We start from the raw sequence: 22,344 nt of genomic DNA on the forward strand, positions 1-22,344 counted from the left end.
TATTCCACTTTCCTTTGTGACCTACGTAGCTGCACACTTCCTGACCTGGTGGCACATTTTTGCCTGACAGCATCACGGATCTCTTCTGTCAGTGGATCTTCCCTCAGCTACTCTGTTGATAGCTTGACCATCTAGGTGGTTTCCCACCTTTACCTAAATCAGTCCCCATTCATTAAACAAAACCAGTGTCCTCTAGGAAATCTAGAGTCCTTCTTTTTGAGTAACTGTCCTTCATTGGCCCATTCAGACTATTGCTCTGTTGAGATGTTCCTGGAGGTAAGTAATGTGACTCTCGCCCAACCACTGTTGCTAATTCAGCACCCCCCAATCATTTAATTCAAACACAGAATGCTCTTTCACTTTTTTAAAAAAGATACTGATTTACTCTATCACAGGCTAAAAGAAGTGAATAAAAAAATCTTTATTTGCCAGCTTTCTTTAATTGTTTACCACTTTTTATTTACAAGAAGCATGACTTTTATGAAACAATTTTTTTAAGACTAAGACTTCAGATTTTATTTACTTATCTATTTTTATAATAAAATAATGTTGGAGCAGGAATCATTCTGACTTTGATTAGTTTTAAAGGGAAAGTTCTGAAATGCTTTCTACCAGATCCATCTCAGAAACACTGGGAAGACCAACTGCCTTGACCCAATGTGATATTCATTTGTTGTCACATATACTAACTTTTTCGCCCAGTGGATAGATTTTGACAGTTTATTAGACTTTATATTTTCTAAAGACCAATTATTTGGCTTCATGCATTTAACAGCATTAAAAGTCAGGTCTGTTATGGAATCTGCCAAAACTTCACCTATAGGAAATTTTGACTATAAAGTTTTCTTTTTCCTATGACATATTTTTTCAGGAAAAGTTGCCTCAATTGTGAATAAAAACATGGAGTCAAAAGCAATTATAATCATATTTTAATATTAATTTTATAATGAATGCCAACATTCTGCTAGAAAATCATGATTTTTTTCCAACATAATAGAATCATCATTGTTCATCAGGAAAGAACATTTTAAAAATGTCGCCATACACATGTCACAAAAGTGGAACGTTTCTACCTGTTCTTTGACCGAGGCGAGGATGGCAGAAGTGGTTTCTGTTTCTGAGCCATCCCCATTGGAGGTGGCCAGGCCAGGGCTCAGGGAGCTCGTCTTCTCTGAGGCTGATGAAGGCTGGTCTGGGACAGGCATAGCTCCTGCAATGCAAGAGGACACACTCAATGCCACTGATGTTGTCACTATAAACAGACATAACTATCACACAATTTTAAGCAGCACACTTTGGCAAAATGAAAATTATGAACTACAGAGAAAGAACATGACATAATTATAGGAGGGGAAACAATACAAGTAAATAGAATGGTTTCTCCTACATCAACCCCAAACAAATTTCAGAATACATTCACAACTTTGTGCTTTATCTTTGAGGTAAGTGGAGGAAGAAATGATGAGACAGAAAAGGAATTAAAATTATAAGAAAGAGTAAAGAGATAAAGAAGTATTGAATCTAAAAGCTAGTCAAACTACCATTTTATACTTGTTTCAGATCCATTTATTACTTGTGCATTGGTGTATTTCCAGCTCAATAGAAAACCTATTAGATATTCCCCTTTACATAGAAATCACACAAAATAAATGATCAATAACTTATAATTCAGGAAATACCTGAATTAACATGAGAAGCTTAGTTGGTATTGTGAAATACAGTAAATAACTAGCCCACTGCACAAATATTTACCGAGTTTCTACTCTGTGACCAACAGCAGACAAAATCTCCTTCAAGCTGGCAAGGCTCATTTCCCCAGTTTATTTTGTCTGAGTTCGTTTATGAAAGAAAGCAGAAACTCAAATAACATCAGCTCAATTCATAAGTGGACACACATGTGCAGGTTAAAAACAGGATTCCCAAAAGTTATTTTGTTCCATTGTATTTGTCTTTCTTGAACACATAAGCCCAAAGTAGTTACATATATTACCTAGCAATGCTCATCAGCAGAGGAAATAATAATTAACTGAGGACAGTTTTTACCAAAGCCCTACAAAATCACTATTCAAATAAAAGGCTGTGAGTAAATAAAGGTTATTTTCTTGCCTAAACCTATCACATTACATGTCCCTCCAGGAAGCAGTGCTGTGTGAATGTTAAAAGGTATTTCCTATTATACTGTAACTGAGCATCCTGGGTTTTACACTAAGGGACATGATTTTCATAGCAGCAGTTGCACTATGTCATTAGCTACATTTAGTTAATAATTTAGGGCTATGCAACCCCAAAAGGGTGTCATTACAGAATTTTCCTTAGAATATATGATTTAAAAAGTGGCCGTCTAATTTTCTGATAGGACATTGCAACTTAGTTTTGATTTGTTTTAATTTTTTGAAGTAAGATCCTTCTAATATTACCAGAGAGGGTTAGAATAGCATTAGAAAAATAAATCTGTTACAAACAAAGAATATATGGGAGGGTTTAGGGAAATAATATTAGAAAGCAGAATTTGAGCGAAAAGTAAGGATCAAATTAAATATGATTTGGCAACATGCAACCATGGCTAAGAAGTTGAAAGTATTTTAGGCGATGGATACCAAAAGGATGAAAGTCAGAGATTTAAGTAATTATGGTGGTAGGATTGGGAAGACAATAATAAGGTACATTTGTGTATTCAACTTGCTTTCATATGTGGTTTTCTTATTTGATCAGGCCTTCTAATTATAAACAGATCAGCAAATGTTGTGCCCAGGTAAAACAGCCTGAAGGCCATGCCCCTCTATTTGGGAGAAGTTTGGGAGATGGGGGAAGGGGGCAGGAGCAGAAAAGAAGAAGAAAGGAAAATGGCAGCTCTTGTGTGCAAAGTCACCTCTGGTCAGCAGGAGACACACCCTTGACCTTGCGTCTCCTCCTATATCCTCGTCAGCAGCTTCCAAAAGGGACTCTATATAAGGAAAGCCTGAAGCTGAGAAAGGAGGACTCTTACATATTTCAAGTTGTTATTTTAATTTCTGTGTCTTCTACATTTTATTGGGCCTATGTGAATTCAGGCTCTGGGCCAGTATTATTACCAACATATTTTTAAGTGAAATAAGTGAGCCTAGAACTCAGGTTTTCTCCCTTTTTATTCCTTTTTTAGTGTCCTTTGATGTGTCAGCCTATTTCCCATAACCTGTACTGCCTCCTAAATGCTAGTCTACACACCAATTTTTATCAAATGTAACTCTTAAAAGTGTGACAGTAACCTGTCATAATAAAATATGGGATTTAATAGGCAATGAATCAAGGTATACCCTTAGGCAGTTGACAACTTTGACCCACACAATATAAGGAAATTTTGGTCTGTTTATCTACCACTTTCTCCTTGCAGCGATACTGGAAAGAGAAGTGGAATCTTCAAGGCTTATCCCACCACACAGAGCTACCGCTACCCATGCCTGAATGGAAATGACCTGGAATAACTTCCATGGTTTATAATGTTTAACACCCAGATTTAATTTAACCATTGGTCATCACTACGTATGGATAGCGAAGACTGACAGCCTCTGCTCCCAATCTTCTTAGCTCAGAGCGTACAGAAGAGAGGGAGGACGGTGTAAAAGAATGGCAGAGCCAAGCTGAGCATTACCTAATGGTAAGAATAAAAAGCCTGAAGCCTTCCATCTTTGCAGTCTATGGTTAAGTACTTTAGTCTTTAATTAGAGCTAATCCACTAAAATTTAGTAGTTAATCTGTGCTAAATCCGGTAAATTTGGAAAATGTAGGGAGACAAAAAGAAGAAAACAAAGGAAGCGCAATAATCACTAATTCTGCCATCCTAGATAAGCATATTTACTTTGACCGGTATTTTGGTATAGGATTTCCTGACAAAATTTTTTTTTCTGATTTAACTCATTCTGCATAATAACTTTTACATAATGGAGTATTAATGTAACATTTTTGACTTTTTAAAAATCTTTTGCTCAGCAACATATCAGGAACTATTTCTTACGTCAACAAAAATTATTGTACAGCTTAATGATGTAATGAATACTTAGTACTCAATAACTGTATGTGATAGTTGATTGTAGTATTCAATAATTCATAAATTACCTATCTTTGGTTTGTAATTTTTAGCCCATTTTTACATTTATGACACTTTCAATAGATAAATTCCCAGAAATAGTATTGATGGAATGAGGACCTTGTGCTTGTCTCAGACTTTTGAGAGCCAAAACCAAACTGTCCTGCTGCCAGGCTGGTCCAACATATCTGCCCACCAGCAGTGTCATGAGAATGTCCCCTCCCCACAATGTTAACAACAATGGTCTTTATTATCCTCTCCTGCTTCTACCTACTTGCTATGGAAAAACGCATGTCTTTGATTTTGTTGTTATTTGACGACAAGCACAGTGGTCATTTTCCCACAGATTTATTCATCCCACATACAACACCTCTTCACACCCTTTATACAATTACTGCGTGAGAAGTCTTTCTATATATAGTTGAATTATAATCTACAAATACCCAAACTGCATTTTAGACAGATCCATCTGAGACAGGAGAAAAAGAGACAATAAGGAGGGAAGAATAGTGTCAGATTTTAGGTAGGTTCATTCTCTAGCAGAACTTGCTACTAACGAGTTCTATGTCAAGAAAATACAAAACAACAAAACTAGCCATTCCTCGGTCCAAGTCATGCTGCTCTACGCCCTCACATGCAGGAGCCGTGTTACGGGCTGAATTGTGTTACCCTCACCCACCTCCACCCCCCACCCCTGCCCCATCCTCAGTTCTCAAATCCATTATGTTGAAGCCCTAACTCCTAATGTGACTGTATTTGGAGCCAGGGCCTTTAGTGAGGTAATTAAAGTTAAATGAGGCCATAAGGTTGGGATCCTAATCTGATAGGACTGCTGTCCTTCTAAGAAGAGGAGGAGACACCAGAGCTTTTTCTCTCCACCATGTGAGGACAGAGAGAGAAGGTGGCTGCCAAGAAGAGGGTCCTTACCAAGAACCTACACTGCCGGTACCTTGATCTTGGACTTCTGGCCTTCAGATCTTAGACTTCTGGTCTCCAGGACTGTGACGAAATAAATGTCTGTTAAGTCACCCAGTCTGTGATATCTTGTTATGGCAGTCCAGGCAGCCTAACACAAGCAGAGTTAGATTGCTCTCAGCTTTCTTTCCCTTAATTCCCCCAGGAGGTGGGCATGGGAGGCTTGGGAACTGATGGCTGCAGGGTGGTCCTATTTAGTATAGCTCTTTGTTAACACCTTCATCCGAGATGAGCTACAGGTGTCAGGAAAAGGCATGTGCGGCTTCAAACCAGCACAGCTGGATAAACCAAAACTAACAAAAGGATGCGCCCCATTGGTGTGCAATAAGACTGGAGAACAAAGCACTATCTTAAGAACATCCATAGTACTACCACTTTCATAGATCATGCAGTAAGAGATTCAGAAAAATTGGCTGGGATGACAATAACAGCAAAAGCGGGTAGCCCTCATATAAAGAGACTCCTTTTCAATCTGAAGCCTTACATCCATATGTAATAAGATTTTATGAGGTCCATACGAATATTCTACATTTTTATTTCCCAAACATGAGTCACTATAAATTTACATTATACTTGGTGAAATGTTAAAATCTCATTTGTCCTTTGGAAGGCCAAACTCTCTTGCTCTTAATTCAAGGACCACATTCAATATTATACTTTATTGACCTCCATCACACAGAAACAAAATAAAATTCTTACTTTATATTTCAATATTCAAACTTGTTCCTTCTTTAGCCACCTCTGCCCAGCAACTGATGACTTTGACATCAAGATATGGCCATCTTCAAAAGAATACCAGTCACACAATCATCCAATTCAGTGACCCACCCAGCATTCTCGTGCTACCATTCCTTGATCTCCTCCTCTTCGATTCAGCAACGATTTCCTTTGGTCATAATATGGTCTTTGCTCTTCTTGAGCTGCCCACCCCAAATCTGTAGCCCATGACCTCTTAACCTTTCAACTCTCCTCTCATTCTGTTACTCCTAGGGTCCTCACCCTCTGTTGTCACAGAGACCTATTTCTTTTTCCTCCCAGGTTAGGAGGTCCTATCTGCTTCAAATTCCAGTATCTCCAAATTCCTTGCTTGCTATGGGACTCAATAAATATTTCATTAGTGAGACTTGCACTGTCCAATATGGTAGCCCCTAGAAACATGTGGCTATGTAAATTTTAACAACATCAACAATAAAAAATCATTAGTTGCATTATTTACATTTCAAGTGCTCACTAGCGACATGTGGCCAGTGGCTACTCTATTGGACAGTGAAAAAGATTTCCATCATTGCAGAAAGTTCTATTGATGGCCCTGATCTATACCCAATAGTCAACTCCTTGATGTAATCTTTCATCAGCAGCTTTAATCCTGGGCAGCAGAGATCATGAGAAGTGGTCAGATTATAAAGATAAATTGAAGGAAGAACTGTCACATTGCTGATGGATTTCAAGTAGTATGCGGGACAAAGAGAGTCCAGATGATTCCAAGGTTTGGTCTGAGTGAGTGGCCATGAGCCAAGAAGTCAACATTGTGGATGGAACAGATTTGCGGAGGGGAAGGTGGCCGGGCTTGTAAACCTGTGACCCAAAATATATCTATCTACCTGTGACTCTTCTTTGCTGATAACATCTGGGCAGCTGATAGCAGCTCTAGCCAGAAACCAAACCCTGATGTGAACTGGGGAATGTAAAGATTGATAATTTCTAAACACTGCTTGTCAAATCTTTTTTCTCCTCCTTTCCTTTTCTTTAGGCAAGTCTCTCTTTATCTTTTAGTTTACAGTTGCTAGAAGCTTCTAGAACTCTTCTCTTCTTCCCTTACTTTAGCCAATGGCTTTAATTCGAGACTCTCTGATGTTAACTTCCTTGACTTTCTGTCCCTCACACCAAATCAGCAAGCAAACCCCGTGCTGCCAACCTAGCCTTACTTCCTTCTCTCATGTGTCCCACCCTCTTCAAGACAATACTCTTTCCTGTTCTTAGTCCTATGTTTTAAAACACAAAAATTTTAGCGCAATAGACAGACTATTAGCTTTACTCCCATCATTAGGCATCACTTTCATATTCTGTCATCACCTTATGTCCAAGTGAATAATGAAATTGGCCACTAGAATACTCCAAATATTGTCACTTATATATATATATATATATATATATATATGCAATTTAATGTTTTAAAATTGAATACAGTGTAACATATTGCATTTTTATAACCTTCCACTCCAGAGGTAACATTTTTAAAACTATGGTTATGTAAAATTGAAAAATAAGTATAAACACCTTATTAATATTAGAGTGCAGAGAATGTGTAGACTAATATAAACTAGTGACATGAACAACAATATTGAACACTTCATTTGTGTAATCACTCTGATCACCAAAATTGCAATTCTGTATTTGTAACTGGTATGTCACTACCAAGACAAAGAGGCACAGCATCATTCTCTCTCAGATGCACTCTGCACACACAAACATATATCCATCCTTGCCTCTTCCTTTTAAACAGAAATTTAAAATTACAGCTTGTCTTAATAATATAAACAGTATAATAATTAATAGTTGTCCAAACTCAATACAACTAGGGCAGAAACTCAATCTGTCTTGGTCTATGTTCAATTTCTCACACCTAGTTCAGCATCTAACATATAGCAGCCAGTTAATAAATATTTGGTATGAAACAATAGTGTAAAATCAATAATTGTTGCTTAGTAGAGCATGTAACATAAGTAAAATGGGCTTTGCATTAGAAGCATTTCTCTGAATGATATTTGAAATGACATCTTTTTATTTCGATTCAAGAAAGCTGTTCTTCTGAAATCTTAGGACTAGCGTAAGGCTTTTGCCTCAGTTCACTGCCCAAGAATGTATACCCTGGGTCCCTGGCTTCTAAGGTAAGACCATCAGTCAAGCAGACTCTAGGGCTTCTAGGATTTGATACTTGCAACTTGCAACTCACAAACAGAATCTGGCAAAATTTATGGAGAACACCAGGCAAGGACAGGAAGAAGCAGCACTGAGCCATATTCAGAACATGCAACTAAAAGGGCACCAGCAGGCAAAGCCAGGAGGTAGAGAAATGTCCAATTCTACCTGATAAGTTGGGAGCGAGGTGTCAGATATTATCCATGAAGTCAGAGACTCAAGGTCATTTGTTGCTGTGGTGGAAGATATAACAGTAGAGAGCTGTTGGGATCTGAGCGTTGAGTTCACAAGTCAAACATAAGGGGATGATTGTTCTACCTGTGTGTTCAGAGAAGTGGGAATGGTAGGAGGTTGAACACAACATGGAAGGTCAGGAAATCCATTTTGTGTCATTGAGTGAGCTATTAATCGTTGAGGAAGATGGGGCCAAGGTAAATATCACCAGAGACTTAAGGCCCACCTGAATTATTATTCTTGGTGACATAAATTATGTCTGAAGGTAAAAAGGAAGCTTCTGTGGGGACTACAGAGCAAGGCGAAACGGAAGCGTTCACACTTGGGAGAGGTGCATGAGCAGGCAAGTTCTAGCACAATGAGGTCAGTGGGGATAGGAGAGGGTTGTCCCTTGGCTATCTTCTCTTGGTGTCTCACAGCCCTGTCTCCTAAAGCATCATCTCACACATTTTCATTTTAACTAATATTATGTCAACAATCTATCTATCTTAAATAAATATTGAATAGGTGGTGCTTTTGAAAAAATAGCCAGCAGATGAGGGTGAGCAGTTGTCCCGCCTGAGTCCTGCCCCAGCCAAACGTATAACCTGAGACACCAGAGCCCACACAGAGGTGAAACAAGGGGCATGTACTTCAGCCACCTAGAGGTGGCTTACCCAATGCTGGGTAAGATTCTGATAGTGGGATCAGACGGACTCCTCAGCCGCAATCAGGGTCCCCTCAGAACCTAATGAGGGGAAAAGCTGAAAGAAGATAGGGGCTTGATTGGTCGACACTCGAAAGGCAGAGGATTGCTGGCAGAGAGGAAAGGATCAGAATAAATCTATCAAGTGAGATGAGAGGAGCAGGAAAGGTGAACAACTGGGTGGGGATTCAGGCAGCATTGCCGTGAGCCTGGAAACACCGAGAGGGAGCGAAATTGTGGGAAGCTGCTGTGCTGTTGAGAGATCCTTGAAAAGGATTGTAAGAAGTTTGGTGATGACCTTGAATTTGTTGATGATCTTGAACTCAAAATTGTTAATTTTAGAAAATAAATTATTTGTAACATTTATTATATTATTAACAAATGAGACATTTTCCACAGCTGTTTGTGGAATCTCAGCAGGCCAGTACACTGAGGTTGAAAACCATTGCCTCACATGTGAGTTTCCAAAGGTTTCACACCTTCCATCTCCTCTCACTGAACACTGTCCGTATGTCTCTCTGGCAAAGCCAAGCACACTTGAGATTGGATGTGCAAATAATGACCCAGACGTTTACCTCCAGCTCGAATCTCATAGTTGATATCCAAATATGCCACTACCTGTTACAAATGGCTCCCTGAGAACCCCACAAATGCACCAGATTCCACATGACCTCTCATCCCTTGCCTGGACAGTCACAAAAACTTCCCAGACCTACCTCTCTTGACTGCAATAGTGCCTCCTCCAATCAATTCTTTGCACTATTTATTGGGAGAGTCAACTTTCTTACCATCAAACTATGACACCCCTTTTTTCTAAATTTATTTGAATGGATCTCAACATCTAGAACAGAGGTTTCCAGAAAATTAGGAAATGCATTTTACATCGTGACTCACATATTTTAACTGAAACAAAATTTCATGAAATATAAATCCTTAAAACATGTGATGCACTACATTTCTACTCTATTTTATTCAATTTCATTTAGAAATGTTAGTGGTCACCCACTAAATTGAAGGTTGAAAAACAGTCTGGAAATCATTGACACAGAGGATGTAGTGCCATCTGCTCTGCATGATGCATGAGGCTGTTCTTGCCCTGGTCCATGCTTACATCTTCATTCTCAAGTCTTGTTGCTTCTCCTCTCATACCTTACAATGTAGATACAACAGGTTTCTTGTAGTTCCAAATACATCTTATTGAATCAGATTTTGCACACACAGACTTGTCTCCCTGAATGCTTTTATCATCTCCAAGGCTGTGTTTGGCTGTCAATTTTTTTTTTCCTCTTTCTTTGTCCCACACATGCATTTCTTCTTCTCTGCAGCCTTTCTAAACATTTGACGTTATAAATCACTTTCTCCTCATTGTTACCTATGTAACTTGAACCTTCCTCAAGCAGTGCATTTATCATGATGAACTGTAACGATGTTAGTTGTTCCAGGATTTTTAGAATCTTTCAATGTTTTTGAAATTCAGATACTTCTTAATCTGACTGTCGGTCCCCTTTTCCTTTAAGCCGTTTGGTACGGGTTTTCTGTCATTTGCAACTAAAAGTGCTATTAAATCAATGCTGTACTACCCAACATCTTAGATTTATGGAAACATCATATATTTTACATTATATGTATCCTAATTAGTTCATGAATTCTTTGAGTACAGAAATTGTCTTATTCATATTTATAACTTCAGTGCCTAGAATAGTGCCTGGTACAGAGTTAGCATCATTAAATGCTTTTCAAATAAGTTAAAATGAAAGAACATTTATAATTCATCATCAGCCCTATTTAGAATTGTCAAGGAATTTTACACTTACTAGAGGGATTGGTACATTAATATCCTATAAATCTTCCCAGCTTTATAAAATAGAAATATTCAAATTAATAACTTTGGGAAATATATAATATTAAAGTAGCCAACCCATATATATTTCTACTAATCACACCCTTGTCTGATTTTATAGTAGAAATATATCTGAATGAAACTAATGATTACAATAAAAGCAATACAAAATTTCAGGGCTCATCTTCACTAAAAAAACACGGAGTGACCCACCTCTGGAATCAATAACATCCTAACTCCCTCAGATACCACAAATATGTGTCAACAGCTGATTTCATGGGTTTACTAAGCTGTATGGACATTTCTCCTTATGCCAGAGAAATAAACTCTGAGATTCTGCAATTGCAGATCCATTACAATAACAGTAAGTTGAAGAGAAATGGAACAAGGCCTAATACCTTAAATTTTGACTCTCTCTGAAAAGGAGGGGAAGTTCTAATACATTCTAGCCTAAAAGAGGCTCAGCAGTAGACTGACTATTTTTTCGGCTGAAACTTCAAGGAAGCACGCTGAACATAGCTCCTAATATAGTGCTTGTCACCCATTGTGACTTCACAGAACACACCATCACTGCCAAAGGTCCCAGGTGCTGGACTTTATCTGCGCACAGCTTCTAAAGACTGACCACCCGTCTCCTACCTTGTGAACAACAGTGTCTAAGTTTTCAGGTGAAAAACAACCTGTCTTCCCAAATATTCTCCCTAATAATATTTTAAACAAATACGCAGTCTTCCATTTTTTAGCTTTCTACTTAATCATAGCTTGACATAATAAAATCTAGTACAAAAAAATATACCATGGTCTAAAGCCAGTCCACAACAATTTAACTATTGTGAAGTACCAACTCTGACTGTCACAATCTATTAAACAGAAAGTCCCCAAATGCCAGCCACACACTGGCCTGCAACATGTTCTCACTTCATTGTACTTAAATGTGTCCACTCAAATTATGGCAATTTGCCCTTCATATTGATTCCAAATATGTATCTGCCATTTCAAAATTTCTCAAGATACTGGAGCTCAACCACACATTTTTTTTTCTCTTTTTCCGGAACTGCTATCAATGGGCAATCAAGGACAAAATCTCACACTGTAAATAAATATATGCACTCCTTAGCCAATATGTTTAACCCATGGCAGCAGGGAAATTGTCAATCAGTGTTCTAAATTTAATTACAGAACACAGAGTTTCAACTACTCCTATGCAACTGTATTTGCTAGCAGTGACTTGGAAAATTTTTAAATAAATATCTCTACTGGCCTTAAAAAAACAAAAATAAAACAAAAACTGAAAAGAGCCATAATAATTTTTAATAGTTGCCAAAATATGTTGACATTTTTTACCCCAGACAAGAAATTTTGAAATTTTAAGCGACATAATGAGCTTATTACAACATACAACTTCAAGAAAAAAGTAAAGCTTTGCTCAGAGAGTTAAATCTAAATTACATATACAAGAGTTTTATTGTACTTGTGAAAGTCATATAGCAAAGAACCTGTCTTATTTTTTTGTGTATATATAGTCATTAAATATTATATGTTGGGGGTTCAAATATCCTAGAATGTAACCAATAAATAATTTTAAGTAGATGAATGACTGGATATTATGAAAAGGTGATTATCAATCCTAACTCTAATTTTGCCAACTTGTTTTCTGTTTTCTAGTCTCTGTTTCTACGAGTTCAGCTTTTTTATATTCCACATTTAAGTGATATTATATAATATTCGTCTTTGTCTGACTTATTTCACTTAGCATAATACTTTCAAGGTCCATCCATGTTGTCACAAATGGCAGGATTTCCTTCTTTCTCATGGCTGAATAATATTTCATTACATATATATATCACATCTTCTTTATCCATTCATCCATTGATGGATACTTAGGTTGTTTTCATATCTTGCCTATCATGAATAATGCTGCAATGAACATGGGAGTGATAGTGCAGATATCTCTTTGATATCCTGTTTTCATTTCTTTTGTACATATACCCAGAAGTGGGATTGCTGGATCATATAGTAGTTCTATTTTTAATTTTTTGAGGAACCTCCATACTGTCTTCCATAGTGGCTGCACCAAATTACATTCCCACCAACAGTGCACAAGAGTTCCTTTTTTTCCACATTGTCACCATCATTTGTTATCTCTGGTCTTTTTGATGACAGCCATCCTAATGAGTGTGAGATGATATTTCATTGTGGTTTAAATTTGCATTTCCCTGATGATTAGTGATGTTGTGCACATTTTCATGTACCTGCCAGCTATTTATATGTCTTCTGTGGAAAAAATGTGTATTGAGCACTTCTGCCCATAAAATGACATTTTAAACTGTGGAATACAGCAGACAAAAAGCTGATTCCAATCACAGAGAAACACGAGTCAAGTTTCACTCTGTTATATTTCTCTTATAGCACTTTATCCACTGGACTGTGATTACAGATAAAAATCCTCTGACCCTCACATCAAATGTATAAGATAATGACTAATAACTTCATTGTACAAATGATGAACAATGAAACTCAGAAAAAATAAATAGCAAATCTAGTCTCAGAAGTCAGAACTCAACATATTGTCACATAGCATTTTGATTAGACTTCAGGATTCTTAACTATTACATTCTCTGTAGAGAATTACAAATCTGATACCAAAACAACACTCATCAGTTTCAGGGAAGATTATTTTTTGGAATTTTAGATAAATTTTCAGGTTTTGTCACTAAGATACTAATTGCTCTTGAGATCTTGAAGATAGGATGTCATCTTTTTAAGTCATCATGATGTCAACATCTTTTTAATGTGTTCAAATCACCCAAGGCAAATTTCAGCAAAGCTGGTCGAAAAGAAATTTCTCCATATGTTTCCAGTTATTGTGTGCAATCACATAATATTTTAAATCTCAGATATGAGTAAATAGGTTTGGTTATGATGATACCTATATGAGTAAATAGGTCTGGTTTAAAAATGATAATATTTAACATTTTAAAATTCATTTGTACCGTTTTTCTGCATTTGTAAAAATAATTTCTTTCATAATTAAATTATTCTATGTATGGGAAAAAGTCTCTTTCTAGCACTAGGTTTCCCACTTTCTACTTTCTTCTTTCTCCTTTCTCTAAATATTTACAATATTTCCCATGATCAGCAATTACCACTCTCTAATACACAAATTATTCCTGAATAAAATGCCATTATTCCTGAATAAGATGCCAAATATTTTAATACTTAGTTGTTATAAAATCAATTATAAGAGTTCAAATATATATACAAATTTAAAGAAAATAAATATAACCCTTATAAAAAGAAATTGTGGTTTTATGTCCAGACAGAAAAATAAAACTTCTGCCAAATAAGTAGGAAGCTCATACTTTTTATGTGCCAGTATTTTGGTGTTATTATTGATCTTTCTGGAGGGAGAGGTCCAAGAGTAAACTTGATTATAATCTACCTTTTTATGTCTCTATTTTGTTGACAAATTTTCACTACCTCTAAAAGATGACTGATACATGAAATTTCCATCAGGGATGATATTTTTAAAAAAGGGAAAAAGACAGGTTTTCAGTTCTAGCTAATGTGAAAACCTTATTAACCTTCAGGGGTTATTAAAAGCATACTAACAAGCACTTGAAATTGAACTTGTTTTTTAATACAAATTTCCAAGGGTCTTAAGGAAACACTACCCAAAGATAAATCAACATGATATTTATTAAAAATATCAACTATGTAAACACTGTAGGTATGTAAATTTTGTTTAGAAAAACCATAAATATTCAACTACAAAAATTTTCTCTTCTACTTATCTTTCCTATAATCAGGTTTCCTATCATTTAATTTCTGTATTTCTTAGAAGAAAAAGCAATAAAAAATGCATATCAGTGTCATATTGTCCCAGCAGACATACAAAAAGCAATAAAAAATGCATATCAGTCATACCAGTCCCAACAGACAAAAGAATATTATCTATAAATGGGTGGTTGTGCAAATGAGGAAATAGCTGTGAAGTTATATTTAAAATTTTAAGTTACAAAATTGAACAAATACTTTTTTACAAGACAATATAATAATAATAATAATATGTACTTACTATGTACTAGGCACTCTTCTAAGGTCTTCACCATTACTGACTCAATTACTATACTGCACTTCTATTATCATCCCCATTTTCCAGATGATGAAACTGAGGTCCAGAGAGGTTAAGCCCCTAAGGTAGCAAGGGAAGAGTTATTGTGTAAAGCCACACAGCCTATGGTTCTCAGTTACTATACTGTGCTGCTAATCTATAGGATGCCTCAATACTGACACCAATTTAGAAAATATTTCATTAATTTAAAAATAATTCATTGACCCCAGAGTGTGCCAGGTCCAGTACAAGGCATTGAGGGATTGGATGTAAAAGATAAATAGGAAATGGTCTCTTCTCACTGAGGAGATGCCCCAGGGAAAAATAATGAATATAGAGATTAGATCTAAAGTGTGGATCTTTGTTGTAAAGAGAGAAAGTTTACAAGTTGGACTGTCTTCAGAAGACATTCTTTTAGTGCCTGAGTGCCTAGCACAATGACCAGCATATATTCTAGAAGCTCTTTTAACTGGCTCCATTATGTTACCCTTGGTGACCAGGCCCCACTGCACCTGTAGTCAGTTGTCCACAACACAGCAGACTGGGGCCCTCCTGCCCTCACTAGTTAAGGAGCAGCTTACTAGGAGCTAGCTGTGTTGCTTCCAAATTCATTCACTCCAATTTAACTCATAGTTATACTATTTAATTAAATGAGCAAATCAGTGAGATATAATTGCATCAAGAATAAGAGTTTTTGTTTCTTTATGAATGCTTTGGTGAAATACATTTAAGATAACCCACTTAAAAATGCTGTGGAATTAATTATTGATGAGATGATTATAGAGGGCTAGGGAAACATTACAAGCATCTAGAAGGATTCTTCCTTCAAAATGCCACTTAAGTGTCTTAGATTCCTTACGTTAAAAAAGTGGAAATTGGTGGGGCCGGCCCAGTGGCGCAAGCGGTTGGGTGAGTGCACTCCGCTGCAGCAGCCCCGGAGTTCGCGGGTTCGGATCCCGGGTGTGCACCGACGCACCACTTGTCAAGCCGTGCTGCAGTGGCGTCCCATATAAAGTGGAGGAAGATGGGCATGGATGTTAGCCCAGGGCCAGTCTTCCTCAGCAAAAAGAGGAGGATTGGCAGATGTTAGCTCAGGGCCGATCCTCCTCAAAAAAAAAAAAAAAAAAATAGGAGACCACTCCCTTTAAAAAAAAAAAAAAAGTGGAAATTGGAAATCACAGAGGATGCAATGAGGGGAAACTAGGGTGAGGGAGAGGTCTGTGAGAATGTTTATTTGGTGCTCTTATGAGCAGACCCATATTTAAATAAATGACCTCGGTTATATAAGACTAGTGAACACAGGTATGATTAAGTTAAAATCAAATGAATATATCTTTTACGTATTTTTTAACAACTTTCTAATTTTAAATGACTTCTCTGTCCTAACGGGTCCCAATCTCTTGTTAAGAGTTTTTTTATTTTTCATATTCCCAAACAGTGCCTCAATTCTTACTTGTTTGAATGAATGAACGAAAGAATAAGCGGAGTAGCAAGAGAATTGATAATGTTTAACCTATTCTGTCTGTTATGTGATAATTTAGTTGGTCTTTTCATTGTATGAGCACTTCTTTGGCCTGGAATCATTTACTTACCAGATCAATTAGTCATTTATTAACTTAATTAGGAAACAAGTGGCTACTGGTACTTGTTGATGTCAATAACTCCACTAAGGAAAATGATGTCAGGTTTTGAAAGAACCTTTTGTTTCACTGGATTCCTTCTCTGTCCCCTGTGACTTTGTCTCTGTACACAGCATCCACATGAGGTGATGCCATCTGACAGACTGCTTTTATGAAACAGTAATTACTCGGAGGACGATGCTACATTTAAATCGTACAAGTGACTGAATTTCAATTTAGAATAACAAATGAACACATCATCTTATTGGAAAACCATTATCTAATTTCTGTGTATCACACATATAATTTGCACAACTGGGAAAAAACATCTCTTAATTAACTGTTTTTTAAAACATCTCTCTGAACTTTGAACACAGGTTTAAAGTTCCATTGATACACCAAACAAATTGAACAAACAGGGGAAGGAACGAAAGTCAGAAATTAATTTGTAGATTTTATTTTCAAGATCCTCTATACCTCGTCATGATTTAATCATTATATAGGTACCTAGAGAAAACTGAATAATAAAGTATGGTATTTTAATTTATATATTGAAATTTGTATCATACCACACACATACATTATTAAATTCAAGTTGTTAGAATTACTAATGATTTAGGAACAAACCACCTCAGAACAGATGATGAGCCTAGTCGGAATATGAGAAACTCTGCTTTGGCTGCATAAAACCTCATCTAGTTGCCATTTAGCATGCACAGGATCTAAAACCAATGTTCCCAACATACAGGATTTTACACCAAAAAAAAAAAAATGTATAGCTTATATTGGTCACCAAGAAAACTTCCAATTTAAAATTTAAATTGACCCACTGGTTAACATACTAAGTACATTTGGAAAACTGGACTCTATCCTGATTAGAAAAATGTGAGAATTAAAAAATCAAGAGATGGAATCACATGTAGAGTAAGTAGCATTGGTCGAATTAGTAAGAGGAAAAACTATGTCATCCACATACATACGTAATTTCAAATATGTTTAGCTTTTAAGTTATGTGGAAGATAAATTGCACCTTTAAATATGAAAAATATATTTGTTGGTATAATTAGGTGAAATCTCAATAGCACTTCATCAATCCTAGAGTCCCCTACGCTGATGACATTCATTCTATATGTTTCTTCTTGGCACAGAGCAAAAAGTACAGAAGCACATGAGCAGCCCTGAGGCAAGCAGCCTGGGAGAGCAAGGATTCTCTGCAGGTACATTTTATAAATGGGAAAGTAATGAGGCATAAAGGAATTAAGTAACATTGTCAAGGTCATACTTTGAGTCTTTAATAGAGCAGAGAATAAAACCATAAGTTTTGGCTATTAGATACATACTGTAATGTCTAGAGCAAGCTTCCAATCTTGCACTCTTGCACAATGAACCAAAAGGAAGAACCTGGCACAAGACAATCCTCTTATGTGTAATATGAAACACTTGCTTATCCAAGAAAAAAAGCGACCCACTAAAGAATTATTTCAAATAGCAAATGAAAGATGAAATTAAGGTGTATTACAATTTCCAAATGAGAGCTTGCTTTAAGATAAATGACAGAGTTCAAACATATTTCTCATTTGCTTGTTTTTATGCATGTACTTGCAATGACCTTATGAGTTTAATCTAGGGCATCGTGAATTATGAGTTTAGCTGTTTTGGAAAGGCCAGAAGTAATCCCATACAGGAAGTTCATCTTCTGTAGGGCCAGTCAACCCCAAACACTGTCCTCTGTCCTGTTTTCTCTCACTTATCTGTGGGTTTGAATCTGAAACCACACATTCGACTTTGCAAAAGAAAGAGAATGCATCAACTGAGTCTTGCCTGGACAACTATTCTTAATCTAGGGAACAATACCCCTTTCCACTTGCTGTTAAGTAAAGGTTTGTAAAAGGTAATAGAAATAGGAGAAACATACACTTTTACTCAGAGCTGTTACATTCTGCCCAGTTGCCCAAGCTAACACAATCCTAGGAAAACACGTAAAATGACTAAAAATCCTCTAGGCCATTTCACTGTAAGATGGTGACCCTTTCTGTAGCAGTCATTTGGCTCTTAGTGTTCCACTTGCCTATGCTTCAACCAACTAGCGCAATTCTTTTGTAGAAGAAATGCAGATTTGGCTTTAATTATCTGCCAAACTGGGCCAATTGGCATTACAAGAGCTTCCAAAGTGAGTAATAAAGAGGGAAATGGCTTACTTGAATGCTATTTTAAACATTTCATATTGGAAAATTCACTCACCTAACTTAAGGTGTCCTTACTGGAAGAAGAAACATCTTTAGAAACACACTTTTTAGTGCTAAAAATGGACAATATGAACTTCAACATGTGCAGTGGAAATCTGTTGTTTCTGACTGATCTGTAGCCCTTCTCCCTGCTTTTGTTAATTGATCTTTCATTTTCCTGGAGAGAGTTATCGCTCTTAGGGTGCATGAAGTGTCTCGGGCTCACAATCAAGGGTTCCCATCTATGGTGGACAGAATAATGGCCCCCAAAGATGTCCATGTCCTGTCCCTGGGACTTGTGAGTATATTATGCTGCATGGCAAAGGGGAATTAGTGCAGATGGAAGTAAGGTTGCTAGTTAGCTGCCCTCAATTGGGATGGTTATCCTGGATTATCTGGGTGGGCTGAATGTAATTACAAGAATCCTTATTAGTGGAAGAGGAGGCAAGAGGGTCAGAGTCAGAGGAGCAGATGTGACAATGGAAGAAGAAGACGGAGTGATGCGATTGCTGGCTTTGAAGGTGGAAGGGGGCCAGGAGCAAGGAACATGGGCAGCCTCTAGAATTCGGAAACGGCAAGAAAATGGATTCTCCTCCAGAGCTCCCAGAAGCACTACAGCCCTATCAACACCTTGATTTTAACCTAGAGAAACTCATTTCAGACTCCTGACCTCCAGAATTAAAAAACAATAAAGTTGTGTTGTTTTAAGCCACTAAATTTGTGGTAATTTATTACAGCAGCCATAGGAAACTAACACATTATGGGGCCAACCGTGGGCCAGTCTCTAACCAAATAGGCTCCTCTTGGGATCTAAATCTTAAGGAAAACAACACAAGGAGAAAAAACAGTTGAATTTGATTCTGCTGATGGTGACACCCCAAAGTCTCTGCTGCTTATATCCCTGGAGTTCTCCTGGATCCTGCCCTTCCTAAACTCTGGCTTTTGGACATGTTCTTTGCTTTCATGATTATCTCAGATTGTTCCAACCAATACCTTTTCCCCCTTAAGCAAATCAGTGGTTGTTTGAATTCTAACAAAAGACCCTAACATAGTGTTCATTCAGTACATTCCGATACAGCTCAGAAGATACAGTTCATCGATACGGTTCATTCAGTCGGCTATTTAACCTATTGTAGTGATCCCACTGGTTGATCATGCCATTAAACATTTATTTTCCAAGGGCCAGACACTGTGCTAGGCACTGAGAGGCAAGAAGTTAACAAGAAAAGCAGTTTCTACTATGAAGTGCTACTATGAAGCCAATATTGCAGATCCAATTCAGAGGAATAAAAGTTACACTCATACCAAGAAAAATATGTCCAGATAAAAAGCAAGGCATATCATCTAACTGGCACAAACTCAGACTGCAAATTTGTCGTGATTCTGTTGGCCAGGGGGCACTGCAAATATCGTAGATCTATCCTCAAAAAGGGAGTCGCTAATTCTGACTTCAGGTAGGGCCCTTCCTTTCTTCCTTCCTTCTACCTTCCTTCAATTTTCTCACACAGCACGGGTTCATGAAACTCCTATTTTTTGCACTGAGCACTGGGAATACCAGGCAGAGAAGCAAAGTCAAAGAATCTTGCAGTTCTGTGGTCCTGGGTGGGGGGTAGATGAATACGATGCTGAGCTGAGTCCTGCAGGACGGGTAGAGTCAGTCAGCGGGAGGGTGGAGGGGAGGGAGTTCCAGGTACGGAGAGCACGTGTGCCGGTCTGAGGCGGTAATTCACACAGCAAGATTCCAAACTGCCAAATGGATCAGAAAAGTGGACTGAAGAGCCAAAGAAAAGAATCTTAGAAGATGCGACTGAAAAGAAAGGAAGGGCCAGGCCAGAGAGGGTCTAGTGTCCATACATGTGAATTTGCATTCCTTAGATACCTTGAAGAACCTGGCCATGAATTAAAAGATTTCATACATGGGATAATGACCTTTGAGATTAAGATTTTAATATTTTAAAAATTTTATTCTAAATGCAGGCTGAAAATCATTTTGACAAAAGGTGTAGGACTTGCAGCACAGCCCAGTCATAAGGATCTTGTGGTGATCCGTGCGTGCAACGGGCTCAAATAAGAAGGTGGGGAGAAGGGCAAAGATGGGAGATGCCAGGAATCAACATCAAGAAGCCCATTTGATGGGCATGGGATCTTCAAAATGACACAAAACTACTTAGGATCAGATCATGATCTAAATAATTTATTAATAATGTTACTAAAATATTTATTAAAATATTTCAATTAAAACAATTATCAAATAGTAAAATGTCATCTGTTCATTACAGGAGAATAGATCCATTATATATTGTGGATTTTGCATGATTTTATTAATAGAGTCATCATAAAGATAGAAAACAAAAGCTTGGATTTTTGAAAAGACGTACCATGAAGCCAGCACCATAACATTCAATTTTGGGAAATCCCATGGGATATATACCAGGCATTTTAACTATTTCACTCCTGTAATGAGATCAAATTATACATGACTTTCATTTTTCCATTAAATTTACATTCAATAACTAGATCACATTCCAGTAATAAATTATTTACACATATTTGTGTATTCAACATGTCATTGTCTGGCTGAGTGAATACACATCCCATAGAGAGAATAAATGAAAGCATTACATATAGTAATAATAATAATGCAAGTTACAATGATATTAGTGGTAGTGGTTTGAAGCTATTTGACGTTCAGAATGGGAAGTCTGGGGGCCACTTAATTGACCCTTGGTTCAGACCAGGGTATTGTTGGGAGCCCCATACAAGTCATGGCGGGAAGCTGTTGAGTCCTGCCGCCCACAGACTGATGTGCTATAAACTCTATTTCTCTTCTTTTCTTCTTACTTTTAAAGTATGGTAACATAAAATTTCAAACCTGCCCTGTAGGTTAGGGCAACATTTGTGAGTCAGAAGTATTTACAGTAACAAGCACCAGGCGTGAGAAGAACCAAGAAATCGTCTGATCTCTGTAGCATGCAGCTGTGGCCAGGAGTGTGGTGTCTCACTTGTGCCTAGCTCAGCCTTACCACACAACTCTGGGGGGTATCACCCACATTGTTATCTAGGTACTCATTACTCAAAGCAGTCAATACTCCAGTAGCACTGACTATCACCCAGGAGCTGAATGGAATCACCATTGTAACAAGACTGTAAGCATATCTGAGGAGCACAGATGTATATGAATAGCATCCCCTAGAGTTGTACAATGTACATCCTATGGCAGCCTCAATACCACCACTGCTTCAATACTGCTTTGATGGCAGGAAAACCATTGGCTACTCAGTGTCTGTTAATTAATAAGGTGCCATACGATTGCAGGTGTGAGTGTGTGTGTGCTGTGTCTATGTCTCTGTCAGTTCATATACACCCACTGAATTTCTCCAATTCCACTTCCAGAAATGCAGAGTTCATGCCTGAGCACATCTGTCTCTAAGACAAAAGACCATTGCATATATGCTACACTCAAGAGATGATTTAGAAGTGAGCCACAAACAAGAATCATGTTCCCTCTGAAGAGTGAGTCAGATGAATGTTCCTTTTTACCTTAACATCTTTTGATAAACCTCCAGCATAACGTTTTTAGCCTCTCTTTAAGATATTGAAAATGGATTCCCAGAGAATGCATGTCAAGGCAGACTGCTATAAGGCACAACTCTCCCTGAGTCTGCAATAG

At 37.4% G+C, this 22,344-nt stretch overlaps 1 protein-coding gene across 10 annotated transcripts in view; it reads right to left on the minus strand.

The window, feature by feature from the left end:
• Positions 1–22,344, minus strand: part of CTNND2 (catenin delta 2) — an 879,093-nt gene that overhangs the window by 715,355 nt on the left and 141,394 nt on the right. For 7 of the 10 annotated variants that reach the window (XM_087443127.1, XM_087443130.1, XM_087443133.1 and 4 more), the window contains one exon: positions 1,074–1,210. The exons of 1 other annotated variant lie outside the window; for it this stretch is intronic. In XM_087443127.1, coding sequence (XP_087299253.1) covers positions 1,074–1,210 — 137 coding nt within the window. Of the gene's footprint in view, positions 1–1,073; positions 1,211–14,794; positions 14,901–21,052; positions 21,169–22,344 lie in introns of those variants that run through there. 2 more of the 10 variants (XM_087443129.1, XM_087443128.1) reach the window with 2 other exon arrangements.

Source organism: Ceratotherium simum, chromosome 18, assembly GCF_057802395.1.
Source record: "Ceratotherium simum simum isolate JZ-2026a chromosome 18, ASM5780239v1, whole genome shotgun sequence".
In the NCBI taxonomy this organism is placed as follows: domain Eukaryota; kingdom Metazoa; phylum Chordata; class Mammalia; order Perissodactyla; family Rhinocerotidae; genus Ceratotherium; species Ceratotherium simum.